This window comes from Aedes albopictus, chromosome 3 (genome assembly GCF_035046485.1).
Source record: "Aedes albopictus strain Foshan chromosome 3, AalbF5, whole genome shotgun sequence".
Lineage (NCBI taxonomy): Eukaryota > Metazoa > Arthropoda > Insecta > Diptera > Culicidae > Aedes > Aedes albopictus.
The window spans coordinates 42,700,388-42,725,077 of NC_085138.1; the positions used below are offsets into that span (position 1 = coordinate 42,700,388).

At 40.3% G+C, this 24,690-nt stretch overlaps 1 protein-coding gene across 1 annotated transcript in view; it reads left to right on the plus strand.

Annotated features, from left to right (window-relative positions):
* Nucleotides 1-883: 883 nt before the first annotated feature.
* Nucleotides 884-24,690, plus strand: part of LOC115264726 (pair-rule protein odd-paired) — a 137,040-nt gene continuing 113,233 nt past the window's right edge. The window contains exon 1 of the mRNA XM_029868754.2: nucleotides 884-2,585. Coding sequence (XP_029724614.2) covers nucleotides 1,622-2,585 — 964 coding nt within the window. The 5' untranslated portion in view covers nucleotides 884-1,621. The remainder of the gene's footprint in view (nucleotides 2,586-24,690) is intronic.

Consider the following 24,690-nt stretch of genomic DNA (forward strand, 5'->3'; position numbering starts at 1 on the left):
GGGTTGCGACGACTTGCCGGCTGCTGCTCCTCGACGAGTTGTCGTTGACTCCGCGTTGACAAACCAACGCGCCCTGCCATGCATTCAAAGCCGATTCGATCCAAGCAAACCAAGCAACGCGAGTGTGGACAGCGAACACCGCGACAGATCGAGGTCGCCATTTTTCTTCGTCTGTGGGGCAGCTTTTTGGCAAGATACGCAGCTGGACTACGTACTAGATCAGCGAGCCTCACTGTCTATGCAAGTCGTCGGGTAGGGTTCTTCTCCCCCGTCGAATGAGCCTTTCAACCCGCGGGTTGAGCTCCAGAAAAGATGTTACCACTCAATTATCAAATTTACGCGAACAAAGGAGGAAAAATGACACCCGAGCGAGGTGACGCGACGACGACGGTTAACCGCGAAGAAAGCGTGTGGCGGCGCGTTGAACTGCGCGCCCGTACAGCCTGCGCAGTCCACCACGCAGTCATCGTCGTCGTACCAGCCAGAGTTGTCACATTGTTCGCCGCCAGCCAGCCAGCCAGCCAGCCAGCCAGCATGTGCGAAGAACGCCGACGAGAGAAGAGAAAGAATCCACCCCGGGGGAAACGGCGAGCGCGCGAAAGAATCGAATCGGTCCCGGAGTCGAGTCCCCGGCTGTGAATATTTGACTAAGGTTGACAAATTTGACAAATATTTTAACAATAACAATTTTTGGTTAAATTAATAACGCAAAACGATTGGCTGGGCGTGGATGGGGTGCACACGGGGAGAGGTTGAGGAGGAACGAGAAAGTCGGGAGAGTAGTGATGAAAGAGACGGTGCAAAGCGAAAATAAGAGGGAGAGAGACTGGTGATTTCCATCGGCTACTTTGTTTCGCTTGCAGGAAGGTGTAGAAGCAAGAGAGAGTGAAAACCGTTTAAAGTGAGAATTCATACAAATGGCTGTGAGTGAGAGGGATTTTGTGTGTGGGATGTTAGAGCGAGATCAGTATACTCTCGCTGTGTTGTGAAACCCAATCATGCAAGTAAGCCGGGCAGCGGGAGGCGTGGCTTGGCATTGCAACAACAACAACGCTTGGCTTCGCTCTCTCCTGCTCTGCCGTGCCGTCGAGCCGTCAGTATGCTAGCAACGTTCGTCCGCTCAATAGGATACGGGGATTCCTGTAGTGAGGTCAAATCTTGATAGAATTTTAGAGTTTAGTCCCGCTGCGTGTGCCGTATTGTAAACACCATACTGCTGTGGCTCCTCACAGCGCGCTCCGGAGTGAGTTGTTTCAAGAGTTTCCTAAGGAAGACTACCGCCGTCGCTCCTGCAGCAGGATTCTGCGGCGCTAACGTGGTGATCACTCAGCGTGAAGGAGGCGATTTCTCGGGGTTTCGTGAAGGATTTTCAGGTGTCGCGTGCGGTCGCGAGTCGTACGTCTCCGTATCCGGTCGTGATAATGAGATTCAGTGGGTTTCAAGGTTGAATGTGTATCAGTGACAGTGGAAGGAGTTGAAGACATAAACGGGGGTTACATTGTTAATGAAGAAAGTATAGTACTTACCCAGTGACGAAAGAAGTGAAAAGATTGCGTGTTTGCGTAACAGTGACAAGTTGTTATCAGTGAAGAAGCTAGGTGTTCTAAATTCGGTTATCGAGATGATGATGAATGCTTTCATGGACTCCAGTTCGACGGCACATCACTCTCATTTGGCAACGTTCGGGATAAAAATGTCTCCAGACCATCTGGAGCAGAGCGACGTTGAATCTACCAGTACTGGAAGCATGCTGCCGCCGTCCACGGGAAGTTCCAACGTGCAAAGTGACATGCTGTCGTCACAGTCCTTCTATCAATCATCGGCTAATGCGAGCAGTGCGTACAACTCGCATCATTTATCACCGCCTTCGCACATGAGTCACATGGCTCCTTATCACTCGAGGGATTTCCTCGCCTTGAAGCGTGACAATGATTACTTTAGTTCCTCGGCCAGCGCCTCTGCCGACCCAACCTCATTGTTCCACCATCCTGCCGTTCATGACAACTTGAACCATCACTCGGCCAGTTCGTTGAGTAACCATCACTTCCATCAGCACCCGATGCGAATGGGTCTGTCGGCAGATTACGCTCATCCGTACCACCAGAGTAACTACCCTACGGTTCATCATCAGCACTTGGCTAATCTTCCCGTTAATCCCGGTACTTCAGGTGCATTCTTCCGGTACATGCGTCATCCGCCGTCGATCAAGCAGGAGATGCAATGCCTCTGGGTAGAGCCGGATCATCCTCCGCATCATCTTGGCCTCGGCCTGACAGCTCTCAGTGCCGCATCCATAGTGGCTGCGTCCGACGGCAGTCGCAAGACGTGCAACCGAGTGTTCCAGTCGATGCATGACATCGTGTCGCATCTCACGGTGGATCACGTCGGTGGACCCGAGTGCACAACCCATGCCTGCTTTTGGCTCGGCTGCACCCGCAACGGACGGCCCTTCAAGGCCAAGTACAAGCTGGTCAACCACATCCGGGTGCACACCGGAGAGAAGCCGTTCCCCTGTCCGTTTCCTGCCTGCGGCAAAGTGTTTGCCCGATCGGAGAATCTCAAGATCCACAAGCGCACTCACACCGGTAAGTGGCCCTTTTCTTTCTTCTTCATCAACCTTGTTCAATTACCCACTTTCGACACTCTTTTACGACATCTCCAAGCGAGGAGAGTGCGAAACAATGAGCACTGCCTTCTGAGAAGGCAGGCAGGCAGGCAAGCAGCAGGCCTTGAACGGCACAATAAACCGACCTTCCGACGGCAATCGAACGTCGTCTAGTAGTAGTAGGCTATGACTTTTCGACACCAAACAACGCCCCGCGAACGTTGTTGGTTTGCCTACCTGGCAGGCTTGCTGCGATTTCTCACAACAATCGCTTCTTGTTCCACACCTCTCGGAAAAGTGTGGAGCACGCTGGTAATTATTAAATTATTCATGCCTTCTTGCTGTAATTACCACTTGGCTAGAGGAGTCAGGAGGAAGCCAATTTCGTTGCGCCCAACTCGAAATTTAATTAACGCGTGTAAGCATCTATTTTCCACCAACAATCCGTCGCGCCTCCACCCGCATCGGAATGGATTTGGACGGTTATCGATTCCCGTCAGCCCGAGAAACTCGAGCGAGAGTGAATGTGGTGCGTAGCTGTGGAGGAGATTGATCTTAATTAATTTCCTCTGATTGCCTTGCTCGTTTTTCAAAGGTGATTCTACTGTAACTAACTACACCTCGACGCGCGCACGTCGAAGATTGATTGATAAACAAACTGCAGACTGATCGAGATGATCTCTGGTTGATGGTTCAGGTCAGGGATGCCAGATTAGTTGTTTTTCGATGGTCCTTATCAATTTGATACGAATGAACATTATTTTGAGCGGAAATGTGTGTAAATAGTTGAATGAAACCTTACGCTAAGAATGATCATCTCAAATAGTGATGATCTCATGTCCACACCCCAAACATTCACACGAAGATCAGCTCGGTATTTTTCCCATCTTTTTACTGAGTTCTCAACAACAGATTTAACTCGGTACGCTCGGTTGTTTCTTTTGCGGATATTCTGTAAATGAGTTACCGAGCTCAGATAATGAACTGTCAAAACTTACTGATACACGGTAAATATCATTACTGGTGAACGGTAAATACGATAACCGAGTGTACCGAGATAAATCTGCTGTTGAAAACTCAGTAAAAAGATGGAAAAAATACTGAACTCAGTGAAAAAATAACTAAGCTGGAACATCTGAATCTTAGTGTGTTTAACCAGCTAATTTTGCTGACTTCTGCTATGCTGAATGCATATAGCGACAAATTGCTGAATTTTAGCGTAAACATCCAGAAATGTGTGCTGACAAGATTGTGCTGGAGTTAAGGTCAAATTGATTACCGATTACATACTAAATATGAGCAGTTTTGGCAAAATTCATGAGAACATGAATGTTTTCCAACTCCAATGAGATGTTCAGAGGTAAAATTTGAGGAATTTCAAGTGTTTACCTTTAGTTTCTACACTACTTGAACTCCTGTCTCAATATTTATGATTTTCGAATCTAAATTTCAAAAGTTTTACATACCCAAGAAACTTTATAATATATGCGTGTGTTGGAAAGGTCATAGAAATTTAATCATTTTTTTCGACTACATCAAACATTTTGTCTACAATTTCTATATCGTAATCAATTTCCATAAGGTTTAAAGTGCAATGCTCCATTTTTCAGGGAAACTTTATATTATACCGTCTACCCCCGTTGGTTTGAACGACACCTCATGCAAACCAACGGGGTTCATTTTTAATTTGAACTTCTAGTAACCCTGTGGGCATAGAAAAACACCCTGATGGTAACTCTTTTCGCTGTTTTGTTTTGATTCTTCGTTCCGTTTCACCCCGTTCCTCGAGTAATATGACGTTTGAACCATTTTTAGTTTGAACTATGTGCAGATTAGAGGGGGTCAAATTAAAAAGTGTTCAGATTAGATGCGGACAAACCAACGGGGGTAGACGGTATCTAAGAAATATACAAACTAGCAATACTGTAAACTTTTCTATGGGTTTAAACTTTTTTTTTCAATGGATGATATTACATATCAAACTAATAAACACAACTATTTTCTTTAAAAATGCCATGGGGAATAAACCGAAAACGTCGAATATTACTATTTTTTAGTTTATATTTATTTGAAGCACTAGGAGTTGTTAACAGTAGTGAAATATGGACCAAATTATGCAACCGTGACTGTTTGTTGTTGTTTTGTTACAACAATGGATTAGGTTGTACATTCGGAAATAACGCTCCACGCTAGTTTTTTTTTTGGGATTAGTTGTAAACTAACTTCTTTTGGATCCCTATGACATTTTTTGTCATTCGCTGAAATTTATATGGGAAATTCATCAAATAAACGGTTTTCTGAAGTTAACAGCTCTGGAAATCCTAAATTTTTGACTGTGGGTTGTATAATTACCACAAAGAAACATACGTAACTCTTAAAACAAATTTCATTGAAAAATATCGTCACCAAAACATAACCGCCCAATGCTAAACGTACTGTGCATGGCCGGGCCATCACTAGGTGGCGATAGTGAGCAAACGTCAAACAGGAGCAAAAACGACGCCAGCGCAACGAGTGGTCAATCGACCTACTACCGAAAATTTGAATCAACCGTTATAAAGGTGATCGATGGGAAGCGAGCGCAGTATGACGTCTGTTTCACTGTGTAATTACATCATCTTGATGTATTTACTTTTTCTGAACTTCATGATTCAATTTTCAAATAAAGCCATAATCGATTCCACCACGGTTTTAGAACAAGGTGTGTACTCGTATATAAATTATTGATTACTCCAAGATTTTCCAGTATTTTGGAAATATCTCCAGGTAATGGTTATCCAACTAATACCGTCGTTGGGGATGAGAATGGATCATCAATGCATACTTCCACATTCATTGTTCAATAAGTTTTGCTTCTTTGCGTTAAACAATCCTTCGATCATTGGAATGTGATCTTTGGTGATGCATGCACAAATGATGTAAAAATGTTTGGAGTTCGAGGGGGTGAGAATGTGTCAAGGTAAACGAATTTGTTTCGCATTGACAACAAAGCAAGTTAATAAAGTTCTGATCAAGGTTGACTACTTATCAATAATATGTTACATGATGGATATGAGTTTGAGATTCTAAGAAGTATTAATTCACCTAAACGTGAGATGTTTCATCGAGCCTCAAAAGTGACATTTTTAAAAGGCATTATTTTCAAGCTTTTTTCGATGATTTATCAAAAATTAATTAATTGCTATAGCTATATAACCTATTTTTTGACAGGGACGGTTGGTAACTACAAGGGTGCCACCATAAAGTTTTTGATTCGATATTCGCAATATTTGAGGAGATATTTCAGATAATGTTTAGACCCAATCTCGTCCCTCTGACCCAGTGTCACCGCCAACGACATTAACAAGAATTTCTAATTTGTCATTGAGAACGGTTGTAAAATTTGTGTTCTTTCGTTGAAATAAAAGTTGATTCATCACATTTTTCAGAATTTTTGTATTCAGTTTCAAGATTCTCTTGTAGCAACTATTAGGATTTTCTCTGAAAAAACACTATTCACAGGTTTTTCGGGAATATGTATCTTCAACTATTCCAGGAAACTTTTTTAAATAAATTTTGTCTTAGTAGTCTGATTTTCTGAAAAAAATATGTTAGAATGTCAGTAAGAAATTCTCTCTAGGATGTCCCAAACAATACCTCATAGAAATACCACGATATTTTTTTCATAAATGTGATAATTCTGTCTGAAAATTGTTTAGAGATTTTTATAGTTTTGCATTCTCAAGATCTTCCACCAGCTGTCAAAATAGACTCTACGGTTTTTGCACAAATTTCGTAAAAATACCAAATAAATGACTCTTTTGATTCTAACACAATATTCTCAAACCATCCACCAATATTGGCTCAACACTAGAGTAAGGTGGGGCAAAAGTTCGACCCTAGTTAAATATTCAATATTTTGCAACGGAGATGAACCAGCCATCGGCTGAAAATCTCGATATTTAAGATAAAAAAAAAATATTTTGAAAATGGAATCAAAGCAGATATAAATAAATGAATGGCGTCTGGTGATTATGAGCTAAAACTTTGTTGAACAAAATTATGCCAAATGTATTTTTAATTTAAAATTGCAACACATTTTATAAGTGTCTTTCCAATTTCCACCGCTGGGGCAAAAGTTCGAATCCAGCGTTTGTCGAGTTAAGCTATCCGTATCACAATATTTTGACACTTTAGTAAGAGGAATGCCTGAAGCCAATAAACAATTGATGTTCGATCTGAATTTTACCCAAATTAGGGTAAAATTAACCACACCAAAAATTAATAGTTTTTCGCCAAATCCAGATAAATTTTTCATAACTTTGATGAAATTATCTCATTAGTTCCGTTATTTTAGAAATAATATGTACATTTTGAAGAATTTTAGGTTTTTACCTGAAGTTGTCCCATGACTCGAACTCTTGCCCTACTATGTGCTCAATAAATATGATTCCCAATTTTTTTTCTGCATTTTTTTCTTTTTTTTCTTTTTTTATTTATGTATATTTAAACTTAAGCTAATTCTACACTCTTTTGCAAAACGTTATACATGCCACAGTATTTTCAGAATATACCTAGTTACGCCCCGAAATCAAAGACCGAATTGGAATTCATTACAATTCCATTCCAATCGCAAAATTATATTTTTTTTTATCGAAAACCAACATTTAGCCATATTTTTTCGAAATAAGAATCTATTTTCATAACTCTCATTCTAAAAGCTTTTGAAAAACCTTGACAATTTCAATAATCTTATTTGAGCTCAAAAACTTGAAAAGAAACTCTTGTCCCACTTTACTCTACTGTTTTTTTGATTCATAACACATTAAGCGAATATCTTAGTATTTGCCTAATCTGCAAAAACTGGTACAGTTCGCGAACCATAGGTCATAGTCCTCATCAGTTGACGGGTCAGAAATTAAAATTCTTAAAAGAAATCTGAGCGTTGCTTAAACTTCAATCTCGACAAAAAAAATGTTTTGCAAATAACGCATTTAATTATTACTTTATTATAGAAAGGTTTAGCCCTAGTTCATCACGTTCTCTGCAAATAAGTGCATCTGTTTTTTTTTTTATTTTTTTATTTTTATTTATTTTTTTATTTGTTTGAACAACATTTTAGCCCTAGGCTAGTTCATCTCGGGGCCCACGCTTTGTGAGTTTGTCGGGAGTGGGATTCGATCCCAGGTCCTCGGTGTGATGGTCAAGTGTTCTAACCATCACACCAGGTCCGCTCGCAGCACCTGTTATTAATAAATTTATGTTTCAAAAGTTTCTTATTCCGAATTTATATAGAAAAAATCTTGCAGTATGCCGTCATATAATTTTTAAGACGTTGCATCAGAGCTTGCTGAAATTTTGGAATACTGTGTCAAAATAACATTTCTGATACTCCTAAGCGGTGTTATTGAACGTTTTACTTCTTTAACGAAGTTCATGACTTGGTCCTTGATCAAATGATTGTTTTATTTTTACAATACCAGCAAATATTTTCAAAATTTTGCGAATACTTGAAGGTTTATGTCGAGAATTTGATGCTTTAGCAGTTTTAAGGGAGCTGTAGGAAACGCTAAAGAAATGTTTGAATTTCCTAAAACCTTGAAGAATCACCCGAAATACACTGTGAAATTTGGTTTTAAGTTATATTTAATTTGATCATTGCATTTCTTTTCCAAATGTCAAATTGAAATGTACTTACGAAAAATTGAAGTTTTGGGAAATCTTTCAATGAATTTCTTCGATCATCGACAAAAAGAGTAACTCCGAGTTTCTCAGAGTTGCTCTCGTTTGAACAGTGTCATGCCCCTAGTTCAGTGCATAGTTCTAGATCAACATGTGAAAAGTGCGGAACAACCATTGCAAACGCCCGCTTCTTCCGTTTCTTCTAGACGTATTTATTTTTAGCAAAACTTGTTCCGTTAACAGATGGAGGAGAGTTCCCTACACCTATTACTGGTAAGAGATTTCATAAAAAAATATGCCTAGGAGGGACGGGAGAAATTTGTAATGTAACAAGAAATGTAATGCCATTTTCAAAGGTTGTTCTAGAGTTATCCGGCCCCTGGTTGCCTGCTGAGAATGGTTTTACGGATTTGCACAATTGTGTCCCTGTTGCATTATTGCTGGGTTTTGAAGTGTTTGTGTAAAAAAAAACAACTGCAAAAGCGATGAGAAATCGAAAACCAATCGGGTAATGTACAGTTAATCTATGCGTAAGCTATCATTCTCATTATGAACAATAGAAGTGTTCCCAGATTGGAAGAAAAATTTAAAAAACGTCTTTTCTCGCGACCTTACGTTGATCGGATGAGTTCACCCAAGTAATCAATAAACATTCGAATAAGCCGTATTTCTGGCCTGCTTACTGCCATTTGCATTTGGCCTGCTTACTGCCGTATTATAGCAGTTCGACTGCTAAGCTGCCCTATATTAACAATTCAAATGCTACTTAAAATCTGACAGCAGTTTCGTAGCATTTCAAATGCATGGTATGTTTTGGTCAACAGGCATCATAACTGCTACTTTATTGCCATAAAACTGTTAAGAGAGACGAGTGATGCTAAAACCACAACACATTTACACTTTCTAATTGACGTGCCACGGCTGTTGAAACCATCATCATTCACATGTTCAGTCAATCATAGGTAACAACGAAGAAAATTGTTGGTTGGTTTCCTATGATCGATTTTATTATCAGCACCTGCCGAGCTCATAACATAACGAGGCAACTGTCGATGTAATACTCATACCTTAAATAGATCAAAAATCCAACGCGCTTTATCTGTTCATCTATAGCTTCGGTAGCGCGGCTAGCACCATCGTTAACCCGAGGATCGAGGAATCGAATCCCAATTTGGCCGAAAGCAGTAAAAACCAGCAACAGCAGTTCAGGACGTGTCCCAAGACTCAAAAGTTCCACAGAAGAGTGAGAAAAAAGAAGAGAAAGGAAAGCCGTGAAATGTGCAGGGGATATATTTTTGACAATCTGGGGGATAGGAGGGATAAGCATTTAATCAGCCGTATATTGGGCCAAAACCTGCATTTAATTAGCACTGATGGCGCATATACGGCAGATAAGCATTGAATGGCCTGCTGTAAAGGCTCATACAGTGCCGAATTAATGCAATTTCAACTGCGTTTTGGTTACCTGGGCATTGTCTCGGTAAGGTTATTTTTTATTTTGTTTTATGAATCTGGGCCCTAGGTGATGGGATGCTCCAAATATTGAAATCATTTAACAAAACGTGCAACCGCGACAAATGTCCTATAAATTCACGTCGTTTGTGGTAAATGTACGCCTCAACGAGAATAAAAATAACTCAATCTAAACTTAATAAGGCTGGAGAATTTATTGTGAAATGTCATTGTAGTTTTCTGTGTGTTGTGGTATAAGTTTTGAAGCTTGTTTTTAACCATTAGAAGGTCGGGTTTTCAAAAATATCGATTTTTGTGTTTGAATTCAGTTTTCAGCTTCAAAAGTCTATGTTTTAAATTCTAACCAACGGTTGTATAATAGATACGCATATATAAAATCACACACTCAATCCTGATTTGCCTGTTTGGTACTTTTTCGACGAAAATAGAATAGCATACATTTTTCGGTAGCTTCGGTAATCAAGCACATCAACTGTCAAAAACCTGTGCAAAAGGTATAAATTTAATTTTTCCTGTGTTTAGCTTTTTTTTTAAATTTCGTCAATAATTTACCGAAGTCGGTATTCAGAGTTAAGTGTTCATGGGTATGTTTATTTTTTGTTTGTTGAGCTCAATTTTATGCGAAGAAAACAGTTTGTTAAGCGATGTTATTGAAAAATACAGCAATTTGTGTAGATGCTTCTAAAGGTCTTTTAGGAAATGTTCTACCGCATTCATACCGTTGAAGAGTAATACGCGCATTTAAAAAATCGGCATTTATTGTTAATATATTAAGGCAGGATAAGTGTGAAACTAAAGTTTGTTTATGCAAATATTCCCAATTGACAGAGCTGCAAAATTGTGCCCGTACTTTATGGGACACCCTATAACTACTTTGATCGAGATGACGATGAAATCAGTAACAAATTTTGAAAACGACGTATAATCAATGCTACACCATTGATTATACGTCGTTTTCAAAATTTGTTACTAAAATGTGATATTCACAAAGTAGTAGACAAGGATTTTATCTAATGGGAAAACTGATGTTTTAAAGCAACCATTTGTTACTACTAGTCAAAACACTCTGACAAATATGTAATGGTTTTAAAGCAAAATATATACAATTAAACAAAACCATGATGATACGACAACATCCACAACAGTTGTGAAGACGTGGCCAAATTATGTAAATGTTGATAGCTGTAGTTTTGAAGACTCATTTCTATGAGTAGACAGTCGAAACGTTCATCCATCGACCAGATATCGACCATAATAACGGTTTAGAAACAGAAAAAATCCGTATTTCTGGCATCACTGCCCATGATGTGATGATCTCTGATGGGTTGATCGGTCTGAACCGGGAGTGACGAAGTGCACCGAAGAGGTGAACTCCCAAATTCCTCCCGTAACTAAAATGAGTGAGTGGCTTCGATACGGATTAGTAGTGTTCGTTGTTGCTGCTGTTGTTAGTTGTTGTTGGCATGATGATGGCATGGTATCGCTTCTGCTTATAGCTACGAAGCGCCAGAATCGAAACTGAAAAGTTGCCAGTTGTTGGTGGGCTAATGCACTGTGGAAAAAGTGATTATTCGGATAATTGAAACGGTGAAGAATGAGCCGAGCACGCTACTCCCGTTCCCGTCCCGGCGACGGGATATATGACCTAACCGGTGGTGCGGTGGCGTGTTGAGTAAATATTTACATTGAAGTTTTAACCTCACTTTGCTTCGCACCCACCGCGTGGCCTACTAGGTACCGTCGGCGCGGCGGAGAATAACCGTCGGCTGCGGTTTTCGGAGGTGGTGGAGCAATAACAAAGCGCTCACCATTAATCAAAGCAGGCTACGTGCGCGAGTATTAAAGCTCAGCTCAGCTCAGCGACAGGTTGTTTCTGCCCTCGTGTCGTCGTCGTCGTTGGTTGGTTTGACTCTGTCATCCGCAGCGTGGCGCGCGCGGGTGTGAAGAGTTTAAAGCCACCACAATGGCATTGTTTTCCAGAAGCTCTGATGAACAGCCCGACTCGGACGAGCGAGCGGGTAGTATCGATTTTTCCATTTACGACCCCTCCACTACTGCTCAGGGACAGGACAAAGGACTAGGCCGCTGCCGTCGGCCGCCTCCCGCACCGACCTCAATAATGGGACAATTGCAACTCCTCCCACCCTCGAGAGAGTGAGGGTGGACAGACAGACACCGAACGGTTTGCTCTGTCAATGACATTTGCACAGCCCACCCACACATGTGTGATGGTAGTAGTTCTAGCTAGGATAATTGTAGGCCAGCAGCACCCAGAAGCCAGAAGGGATGCCAGCCCGGACCAGATATGTATGTACGACCAACCAACCCGACCAACGTCCGGACGAAACAAACAATTAGATTGAAATCATACAACAAACATAGAATACCTACTCCGAGTCTAGGATAGGTATTTCCGGCGGTTGCAGGACAATCGTCCTTGTTGTCTCTTGTCTGCTATATGCGTTTGTATTTTGCGAGTCTGTGGGTTTAAATTAAAATGTCAGGTTGGTCTGGCTATCCGAAGAAAGTCCACATTCCTCGGACTAGTGTTTGTTTCTTCCGTATTGAGAGTAAAATGTTTAAACAACAACACCGCATACCGCATACCGTTCTTTGTATGACTACTGTTTTTGATGATTTTTGGTTGATTACTTATTCTATAGGTTAGTCTACACACTCAGATTCAATTTCGCTGTTCGGTAATTATTTTACAGGAAAAAATCGGTAAAGAGAAAAAACAACCGTATTCCGGTATTTATCGTCCGTTTTACAAGAGTTCGGTAATTTTCTTACCGATAGAATTGTGATTTAGTCAGCATCTGTCAAATATATTACAGTACGCATTGTAAAATGGAGATATTACCGTATCCTGTAAAAAAGTACCGAACAATTTTGTACATTCCACGCTTTATGACCGAAATCCGGTAAACTGTTTGCTTGTGTCAAAGTGGTCACATTGTTGATTTGTTTTCCACTTCAGTTAACATGGCTAGAGAAGTTGATTTGGTGTTATTTGCCAAAATAATCTGAAGTGACCCAATAAAACTGAAGCAATTGGCTGTAGCAGAATCTATCAGTGTCTCCACGACAATAACGTGAGTACTTATTTTAATAATTGTGCACACAAATAAACAACATGACGTTTCAGGTCCTCCTGCGCTCCATGAACATGAAAACTTGGCTAGCTGAAGGAACCCTCAAGCAATCTATCAATGTCCAAGCAAATATGTTCCGGGAAGAATATAACTTTACTACGTTGCAAAAACAATCTGCCCAATAAATTAAGAAAACCTAAACTGTGTTCGATTTTTTAATTAAATGATGTACCGAAATACTGTAAACCTACAAAAGAAAATAAAGGACTACCGAAATTCTACGGTAATCCACAACTCAACATTACCGGAGAAATTCGGTAATTTTTGACAGCTCGTCCAAAATCTAAATTACCGGACGTTCAGTAATCATTTCGATTACCGAACGGATTACCGAACGTTCAGCTGTTGAGATTTCGGTAAAAAAATTACAGTATACTGTAAAAAAATCTAAGTGTGTACTCATACCTACTCATCAATTAGTTAAAAGATTCCTGGAATAAGATAGGTATAGATTACATCTATCCTCTTTTACCATTGTTTGCCACTATCATTATTACTGCTTGCAGTACATCGGCGATGTACTACACACATCAAAGCGGCCAGGCCTACTGCATGGTGTTATCGAAATTGCTGGGCGTGCGTTCTTGAAAATTTGAAATGATAAGTAGCAAGAACGATGTATGTGTTTAGCAGGGTACTTCTAATATAATCCTAATTAAAGCGCTGATTATTTCGCATTTTTTGCTAGACGTTATTGTGTTTGCTAACAAAAAGAACTGTTACAGTATCGATCGATACCGCAATTGTTTCGATTTCAAATCGAATGAATTTAAATGGCACTGAACATAAGCCAGGCTGTGTTTCTTCTACAGTTCCTCTCATGGTTTCTTCCAGAAATGCATTCTCCCAAGGATGCTCCTAGCATTTCTGCTTGGATACAATCCGAGAATTCATTCAGTATTTTTTGCTCAAGAAGGAATGATGTGAAGAATAGCTGGGAGTAATTTTTGTTGAAATGCCGGGGAAAATCTCGGAAGTAATTCTACGAAAAATCGCTAGTGAAACTACGAGGAAAATTTCGGGATGCACTGTGGGAGAAGTTCCAAATATTTTGTTAAAAGAACTCTGGCAGAAAATTTCAGAAAAATCCAAGGAGAAATATTGGGAAAATCCTGAGAGACACTCAAGAGGAAGAACTTCCAAAGGAACTGCGGCAGAAATCCAAGAAAATGACAACCCTATCTCACCAATGCAATGTTTTCGTAGCCAACATAACAGGGCTCAAGCTGACAACCTACCTTTCAACACAGCAGCATGGCTTTGTTGCGGCGTGAGAAAAAAAGTAGACCATAACAGTCCCCTGCAGAAACCCCGAGAGAAATCCAGAGGGAAACTTCTGCAACAATCGTCCGTCTCATGAGAGATTTTTAGTAGTACTCCGGAAGAACTCCCAAGAGGAATCCCGTAAGAAATTCTGGATGGTATTCTGCTATGGGAAACTCAGAGAGTACTCTGGAAGAAAACCCGAGAGAAAATCCGGAAGAAACCCAGACACGATCACTGGGAAACCCGAGAGAAGAACTATGAGAAACCCCTAGGGAAACTTAAGGAAAAAATACTAAGAAGAGCTCAGGGAGTGATTCCGTGAGGAACTCAGGCAGCTGATCTATCTTCAAAGGAACTCGAGGAGAAATCTAGGGAGAAACGCTGGATGGAATCCCAAAAGAAACACAAGTAGAAATCCAAGGAGAAACTTTGGGGGTTATCCACCGTGAAACATTTCTAGAGGGAATTCAACAAGTTATTCTAGAAGGTACTCCTAGAAACATCCCGGTACAACTTCAGGAAAATTTCGGAAGGAACTGTCGCAAATTCCCAAAAGGAATCAAATAATAAATTCAAAAAAAAGCTCTGCGAGAGATTCAGAGGGAATTTGGAAGCAACTTTTAAATAAATCCAAAGATAAATTCTGGAGAAATGTCCGGAAAAAAAACAGGGATTATTTCAGGGAAGAATTCAGAAACGTAGGAGGAAAGCATACCAGGAACAACTTTTGCATGAATTATTCACCTTCTTTGTAGATTTGGATCGTTCTCAAAATATCAAAAATAATATTGAATTCCCTAGTAAGGGGAAAATTTGTTTAAAAAATGCTTATTAGAGGTTTACAAGAGTTTTGAAAAAGGGCTGATTTGCACAATCAACTTCTAACAAGATTTATCTAAACTCTCTCCTTACAATTTTCCCACAGCTCCTCCAGGGATGTGACCTGGAGTTTCTTCAAAGGTCTCTTTTTGAGCTCCACCACGACTTTTTTCAAATCTCTGAGGTTTCTGTTCGGATTCCTCCTGGATTTGCACTAGAGTTTTTTTTTTCAAGAGTTTTCCTAAGGATTTCACCAGGAGTTCTTCAAGTTTTTCCAACAATTTTATCGTGTTCTCAATGAAAATTCTGCAATGATTAATGCAAAGATAACAAATGAGACTTCATCACAAACTTCTTAAGGGATTTGAATATGGAACTTTTAGGAGTTCATCCAGAGATATGTGAAAAGATCTCTTTTTTAAATTCAGAGCTCCTCTAGAATTTCCTCTAAGGATTTCTCGTGTGATGGATTTACCTCCAGATTTTCTTCGTGCTTTTTTAGCAGATTCATCGGGTGTCTCCCCATGAAGTTTTTCAAATAATCTTGCAATCATTATCCTAGGATTTAATTAGGATTCCACAGATGATTTTTTTTTCAGTGATTTGAACATGAATTTTCTAGAAACAAATGCAGATATTTTTTTATACACAGGGTCTCCTAAAACATATAGCGTTTCCAAAACATGAATCTCTTGACCCCCCAGTCTGCTGTCATCTCACTTTTCGCAGAAAAATCAAAGTGTGCCTGCAATCAAGTTTGAGGGTCGCTAAACGATATTTGGGAATCTTTGTCATAGAGGGTTCTCCAAGGAAAACATCAGGAAATTCCTTCAAGAATCTCAAGAAGTTGAGCAGGTAATCAGGATAGCTTTCAAGCAGTTTTTTTTTTACAAAAGCATCTTTAAGAGTTTCTCCAGAAAGTTCAAAGGTTCTGTCAGGAGCTCTACAATGAATTCTTCCGGGAGTTTCTCCACGAGCTTCTCAAATTGTTTCATCGGAAGTTTCTGCAAGCTCTTCTTAAACAGTTTCTGGTGGAGCTCCTACAGCAATTACTTTCGGATGTTTCACAATAGGCCAAAAGTTCTCTACAAAATTTAGTAGAATTTTCTTAAAACTACAATCAGTTTATTGAGAACTTCTCAAGTAGACTGGCGTAGACAGCTTTATCTTACTCACTGTCCTTAATAAACAAGAGGAAGAGAAGAATGGAAGACGAGGCAATTACCCCCAGTTTCATTCCGCTCTTCCGCGTGAGTGAGAAAAAAGAAAAACTTGCTTATGCCAGTGCTCAGGATGTTCATCCAACATTTTCTCAAGGAATTTCTTTTCTAGCTTCATGAGTTCCACTGAGTTTCTGCAGTGATTATACCAAGCATTTTGTTAGAAATTCCTCCAGTAGTCAAACATTTGCTGTAGATACTTTCTCAAAAGCACTTTCAGAAAATATTCCAAGACTCCTACAGAATTCCATTGGAACTCCCTTCAGGAATTATTCCAGAATTTTCAACACGAGTTTTTCAAGAATTCTCTGAAAAACTGTTTCCTTGTATGAACTTCTAGAAAATAGGAATTGTTGCAGCACTTGCCCCAACACTTCCCTTGGAAATCCTTTCAAAAGTTTCTCTAGTAACATTTCCAGGAAGCTCGGATTTTTTTTTAAATTATCTTTCACAAATTTCTCCACGAGAAAAAAATAATTGAAAAGTAAACAAGATTAATAAGGGAACCAATACCCTACATGATGATAGCATTCAAAAAAGTAGTTGAGTTCTCCAATGAAAATCCTCATTTCAATTCAATTCAATTCTGAAGAAACTCCAAAAGATATTTCTGAAAGAATGCTTAGAAGAATTATTCAGGGAGTTTCTAGAGAAGTCACTAAAGTACCTCTCAAAGGATTTTCTGTAAAAATTTCCTTCCAATCCTGGAGCAATTACTGCGGGTAGTTTTTCAGGGACTACTCGGATAAACTCACAAAATAGTTCCTCACTGAAGTCATGCCACAATTTCTAAAAGAACTTTTGTACAAAATCCTGAAGAAACTCCTCTCTAGGAGCAGTGTGGAGTCGCCAATTTTATTCGGGAATTTCTTTAGGAACCTCTCTGGGTTCCTAAGAAAATTCCCGAATAAAATTGGCTAGAAACTCAGTGATTCTGAGAGTAATTTGTAATGGATTTCTTTGAGAAGCTCAAGAACATACGCTTTTTTTACTTCTAAAGGAATTTCTAGCAAAATTCTTGAAATAGAAGAGAAATTTATGAAATCAAGGTTATTTGCACTGCAAAGAATGCAAAACTAATAACAGAACCAAATGTCATTTGAACCATTCAAGTTTGAAATGTGTGCATGACTGAACAGGCTCATTCACAAGACGTTCAAAATCAACTGAATTTTGGAATCTTTGACAGTTCATAAATGAAAATGACATGCTTGCTCGATTGTTCGGCAGTGGTAAACAATAGGCCTATTCAGTTGACAGGTCCGTGTATGCCACTGTTTACAACTGCCGAACAAAGGCGCAAACGCTGAACTGTCATTTTCATAGAAGAACTGTCAAAACCGACAATCTGCGAATCACGGCGAGTGTGTGTGTGTGTAAAGTTAACAAAAGTGTTCGAATGTTTGGCATAGTGAGACCAATGCCTAATATTTGACCATTTTGACGGTTAAATCACAGACAAACAGACGTAACACCTTGAACGATTTTCATGGACATCCATCGCCCAGTTCACACTACTATTACCTGGTGGAAAAGTTGCACGAATCACTGAGTTGTGCAATATCAACAGAAGGCGCTAGTGTGAAACGTCAAACGCATAGAAAAACGATGAGCACCTTAACTCTTTCCGTTACCGGTGAGGAAGCATGCGATATAAAATGAACAGAAGGCATTACCGTAACCTTGTGTAACTCCGCTGCTGTCAAATGATAAATTCCGTATACGGTGGCGCCTTTGTTTTGATGCGACGAGCACCAGCAAAGTTGGCTTTAATGATCGAACCGCGCTGACGCAGTTTGAAATTCACGGTTTGCCATGGACGAAAGAATGTACAATCATATTCGTCTTTTGCTTACGTTTTCCAAATGATCACAAAGGTTGCATAACGTACATATAACTCCAACAGAACTCTACTAATTGGAACTTGTTAGAACGATTAGTACATATGCAACTGTTAAATATTTACTGCTCACAATCAACCCAACAAACATTTTTGCTGTACAAGAGTGGAACAAACCACTCTTAAGCAAACTTTAGCTTAAGAAACTGTTATTCAGCTAGATATGTTTCTTGGGAAGATAACATAGCTCGATATTAAGAAAGCCACGAGAGGAATCGCTCAAACCTCCTAATAGCGATGGTATTTGCACGTATTTGAGAAGAAGCACACAGAAAATTATACAAGAACAAAACCAACTGTCATCGATCCGTGAAAATTTCATTGTATAGTCATGTATAGCACCGATGCGTGCAAGCAAGGTGAAGCGTATTCTTCTGCCAAATTTCGATCCGATGCGTTGCACTGCACAGTTCTGCGAACAATGTGTCGTCTTCCTCCTCAGTTGTCTAGCTCAGTGTTCAGATTCAGAGAGTTGGTGCTCTATTTTCTGTCCTTGTTCCTTATTGTTTAAGGCTCCAGTTGTTAGGTCAGAATTCTTCAGAGCCTACTATACCCGCACAAAAAAATGAGGTCACCGCGACTAAGACGATGGAGAAATGAACTCTATTCAAAGAAATCCGCAAACACTCGAAGACAATGCATGTATTCGATTCTCGTCCTTTTGCGATTTTCTGATTTTCTCTCTCAATCATGATGATGATAATGATAGTGATTGTGATGGTCGTGGCGGTGGTGGTGATGGTAGAGGCGATGTTGATGAGTAATCGCAATCACCCCGAGTTCGAGGACAATGCCCACTTGAAAAACTGTGTTTTTTGCGCCTTCTTCGGGTTTGCGGAATACTCGAATTGATTTCGCTCTTCTTTTTTCGCTTCAGTATTTCCAGTGCAGTGTGCCCAGGCAACACCGGATATATGGGGGTGGTCGGTCATTTTTCATCCGGAATCCGGAGTGTTTCTGTCGTCGGTCGGTTGCATCTCACTCCTTCGATTCTCGCGAGCGAGAGGGAGGAATGAGAGGAAAAAGTTTTTCTTTCCGTAAGAAAATTATTTTCCCTTCGCGTTTCGCAACGAAACGGAAGGAGTGGGTGGCCATTTTCCGATGTGTTCTTTGTCCGATCGCCCCCGTCAGCAATCGATAACAGAAGCAGGAAAAGCGAAAAACTGTTTTTATGGAGGAAGGATTTTTCCACATCGCCATCTCGATTGGTGTTACCATAATCGTCGGTCTTTAATGGCGACGACGATTCAGATTCCGACTCCTAGGAATTTAATGAAGAAAATAGAAGCTTTTATTTGTTTTCTCGTTCCGAGCGATTTTCCCATCCAGCAGAGTGGAAGTAATCTGGCGAGACGCGCGGAATCTCTCTCTCCGTTCGGACGGTTCGTCACTTGCAGTTCAGTGAATGTTTCCACTCGGATTACCCGGGCCCATAGCGGCTGAAGTGTGAGTCAAGTGACATGCGATCCTATAACCTAACAACAAGCGAGAAAGGTTGTTCGTTCAATCCTGAAGCGAAGAACGGCACAGCAACGGACGGAGGAGAGAAGTCAAAATCTTATCTAAAGTGGTTGTTGTTTTAAAATCGTTTGACAGTGTGATGGAGGCCACCGTCCGTAAAAAAAAGAACACCACTTCACAACAGAAGAGAGGGAGAAGCTATAAAAAAAAGGTAGCAACGCGCAAGTAACAAGAAGTCTAATTGGTTGACATGACACCCGATTAAGATAAAACAAAAGGGGGTTCTTCTGGTGATGCTGGAAAGAAGATGGTGTCACTGGAAACATCATACATACATAGTAGGCGACATGACAGGCGGGTCGATAAAAGCGAGAAAGAGAGAAGGTGGCGTCAACAACGCTGAAATTGGATACTTGCTTGAATAAATTGGATTTTGTGTGTTTTATTTGAAGTGTACAGCCGAGTAGCAACCCAAGTAGGCTTAACAGTATAAACCCAAGTAACCAGAAGTTTGGATAAAAAGGTACCTACAATAGAACTAAGCAGCCTGTTGGAAGCTGCTCTGCAGCATTCTAACCAGCTTCTTCATTTTAAAATAGTTATCTGAACTTGGAAGTTCTCAGATTACGTTTTACCAGCTTCTGACATAACCTGCTCTAACTACTTGAGGAAATAATTTAAATGAAGCAGAAACAGATGAACAGATATTGATCATTTTAGATACACCAAAACTATTGCACTTGACTTGACTAGGACGACATTGAAATTTTATTTATTTTTTACAAAAACTCACGAAACTCAATCTTATTATCAACAGAGAGCGCCACTGTAGCCTTGCGTGTTTGACATGTCTGTCAAAGCCCATACACGGTGGTGGCTCATTTGTTTTGATGCGACCACTGTCAAAAAAGTTTGCTCCAATGATCAATGGATCAATGAAGTTTCTAGCGTTCACCGCATGTAAACAGAGGCGCCACCATATATTGGCATTAACATTGTGACAGCAGTGGAGTTATGTCAAACACAAAAGACTACGGTGGCGCGATCTGTTCATTCCATAGAGGCCGTTTTAGTTATTTTAGTGATCCATTTCGTACAAATTATGCATGTTGGGATACCTAAACATTTTTAACACAAATAAGCATCACCAAAAACTGAAGAAAAAAATCCTAATCGACATCTTTTACACTACGTCTGTAGTTGAAAAGTAAATCAATGTCAATTCTTTCAACAAGTGAACTATGAAACTACAATAATCCCTTGGTAAATGATGAAACTCACTCTTCTCGGGATCCATTCGGAAGCAACCACTAACGGAAAACGCCGAGACCATGCACTCAAACGAGCGGAAAATTCAATGAAAACTTGTCCCACCGCAAGCACTTGAACATTGTATGAAGGTATGTAACCCACGACGACAAAAAAAACGCAGCAACCATACGGTCAGAACAACGACCATGGTTGCCCATGTTGTCATCGGTCGGCCAGGCTGCCAGCCAGCCAGCCAACAAACGACGACGGCAGCAGTGTACCCACCCAAGTGTAAACAATGCACTGCAAGAGGGCGAAACGCCCCTCCAGAAAACGAGGGGCTGGGAGGCCGCCACCACTACTAGTAGTCGTTGTTTGCGTGCCCTTTTTGTGGTTTGTACACCACCCCGAAAACAAAGTCACCGATGCCTTGCAAATGGTAACGACGGGTAACCAACCAGCAACCCGGTGACGAAAAATGGGTGAAAACTTTTTCGTCCAACAATCGAGGACGCATGAGGAAAAAACGACGACGTACCAGCTCAATTTGGTTAGTGGAGCATCCCGAAAAGGGGGTAACAGTTTTTTTTTATCGAATTAGTTTTCACCACCAGGAGGGCTCGTACATACATATCTCACCTTGCGAAACTCTCTGTTCTGGTTGACGGAGCTGTCAAAAATTTTCCCACGCGTTCGTTGCCGCACATATGCAGTCAGTCGCGGCCTGCTACACCTTAAATAAGAAGTCGTTATAGTTTTCAGGAAGGGAGGAGTGGATCAAATATCGCCACTTTAAAATGTCTTAATTTGGCCCTTCGGGGGGTTGCGCCCCCGATAAATGGTCAGTTGCCAGTCGATCGACCATAATCTAATTTAGTAGCCAGCAGCAACGTATAATTTGAGAAGTTGCTTTCCCGAAGCCAGTGATCGTCGTTTGGTTTTGCACGTTTCTCTCTGCTTTGTTTCAAACAGATTGAGCTCTTAATGGATGGGAAGAGGAATCGGTACTAAATGCCTCTTTGAAATATACTGGTTGTATTTTTTATCAGCTGCAAACTAGGCTTAGTAAGGAATTCGTGCAAAGAGCACAAAAGAAATCGTAAATACATCACGCTCTCATTATGAGAGAAATCATGTTAAAAAAATGAGAGTTGAGTTTTGCATCAATCCCCATTCTCCCCGAAAATCCGGCCATCTACAAAACCCCTTCGGCTATTTGAACAAGTGTGTGAGGTCAGTCCATCCGAAACCGTGTGGTCAGTTCGGATGAACCCGCAGTCTTAACACGTTTTTCGCGATTCCCCCTAGTTCCTTTTTTCGCCCAACGTTGTTCCAATCGAAGCAACCAACACAGCAGACGGATAGTGTCAGGTTGCCATAAGTACATAATAATAACTCTTGGCTTGCCTTTTGATTTGGCTCGAAGGAATCGCTTATGTATAATTTAGCCGCCTACTTATCACGCCCCCAGAAATTGTATACCAACATCGGTGAAATTGATTCGCGCGCGTTCTCCATGTTGGTGCGAAACATCTTCGTTTGGCCCTGTTAGACCCAAATGAGGTAGTTGATTCACAACAATTTTTCCCCGCGTGCAAAGTACCTTGGTATGTTGTGTTTATGACATATGGGTGGAACACGGGAGATTTATCGATCCACCTTGCACTGTCCTACTGGCTGGAAAACGTGCTACCGCGGAAATTGTACGGCCCTACTGAAGGACCGTATACAATGAGCTGTATTTGACAAGATATTAATTTGCTCCGTGACGGGTCTTCTTCGTTCCGACGGTAGTTGTGCCCCCAAGGTAGACGATTTGGGTGGGATGGGATTTTTTCTTTGGTGTTTCGAGAGTTTGAACTCTGGATCTTGGGAGTCATTTGAGGCAAACAAAATTTGTTTAATGTGCACTGTATACCGCAGTAGATCTAAAGCCTTCAGTACACGCTTTGCCAAATGTGCAAATATTTTGCAAAATTTGACAAATTTATTTGTCATGCGTGTACTGACCAAATAAATTTGCAATAACATTGTTGTGCAAATATTTGCCTAACTTTGTCACGGCGAATATTTGCTGATATTTCAAATTGAGCACTTTTCAAGTAAGGTAATATAGCAAATATTTGGTCATGTTTGCAACTCCGATCAGTACTCGAGTGGCAAACATGTGCAAATGTGAGTTTGCCAATTGTTTGTCATACGTGTACTGACCATTGACAAAAAATAGCCAAACGGCAAACGTCTGCTAACGTCTGATACGTCAAATAGCCAAATATTTGCACATATTGGCAAAGCGTGTACTGAAAGCTTAACCGCTCTAACGCTGACTCACGGGACATGGGGAAATGGAACAAAGAATCAGGTTACTAGAAATACATTTTTTCTCACTCACATGGGGTTAGTAGAAGTTCCAAAAAAATACCTGCGTTGCTTTTCATGCGATGTTGTTTAGATTAACAAGGATAGACGGTAGAAAGGTAGAACACAAATAATAGGCCAATAGAGACAAGCGACATTTGAACTCACGAACACTTTTGGACGAAACTCCAAAAGAAAACCTTGAGGGAACTCTCAGAGATACTCAAGGACAAACCGTAGATTTTTAAACTATGGATTTAGACAAATTTTATAAGCTAAATGTTTGTTTAACTTTTATAAGAAAATCTCGTCGAGACGACTTTTGAACAACTTTTTCCAAAACAAATCTTTCGCTCACATTACAGTTCAAAAAGTATTTTAAATATTCTGAGAACAACTCGAATGTACAAAAAGGTTGTACAATTCACGCTACAGTTCTTTCTGGAATTGTATCCAAAAATAATCTTATTTTTCTAACTTTTTCCCGCAGTTGATAGTATCAACTTGATACGTACTTTATCCCGGAATTTCTTCCGAATTCTTCTTGGGATTTCTCCTAGAGCTTCTTCCAAAATACTTCAATTTCCCTCCAGTTTTCCCCTAGAGCTTCTTCTAGGGTTTATTATGGAATTTCTCTGGATTTGTAATATCCAGTCTTGTTAGAGATCACAGTCATTGACACCTTTTTGTCGATATTCGGCTGTCTTTGTCTCCGATATTCGCAACAAAAGCAATCAAACTACCGTACACAACAAAAATGTCAAACGAATGCACTTGACCACGATTGCGCCTTTGGGAGACAGTTCGGCTTTTGTTATTCCTGGCTTCTTCCACAATGAGAGCTGTGTGTCGTATTCAAGTCAGCAAGCAAGAACAAACTAATATAACCATTCATAACTGGCATTGGCTGAAATCCATGCGAAAAGCTAGAATTAGACAAATGACATCATGTCAGACGACATTGATTTGAACCTTTTTATTGTTTATTGATCTTCGTCCTACCGCTCGTGTTGTGTGTAAGAGGTAAAGGTAGTGCATGAATGCAACAAAGCCAGCTGACACCCGACTGCGGCACCGAAATGAAGATAGTGAAAAATGTCGAATGTTTACAAGACTGGAATGTCCTATTTCCCGGAAAGTTCTTGTAATTCGTACCGAAATGTCTCTTGGGATACTTTTTACGATAATGAATCGGATTTAACGGCTACGCAATCTTAATGCATCAAAACGAGTTGTTATCTAACCCGACGTTTCGACACTTTGGATGGTGTCTTCTTCAGGGGAAACTAAATGGTATTCCCATGATTCCTCCTTGACCAAATGAATACCGCAAAAAAATTGGAAAAATTATAGGGCAGAATCATGAATCATGGAATCATTTCACCGATCATTAGGTAAATAATACATAGTTTCATGTTAATCTTCTCTATACAAACTTCATTTGGTAAATATGTTCGTTCAACGAGAGACGAACCAGCCAAGGGCTGAAAGTCTCTTAAATAAAGACAAATCAATCAATCA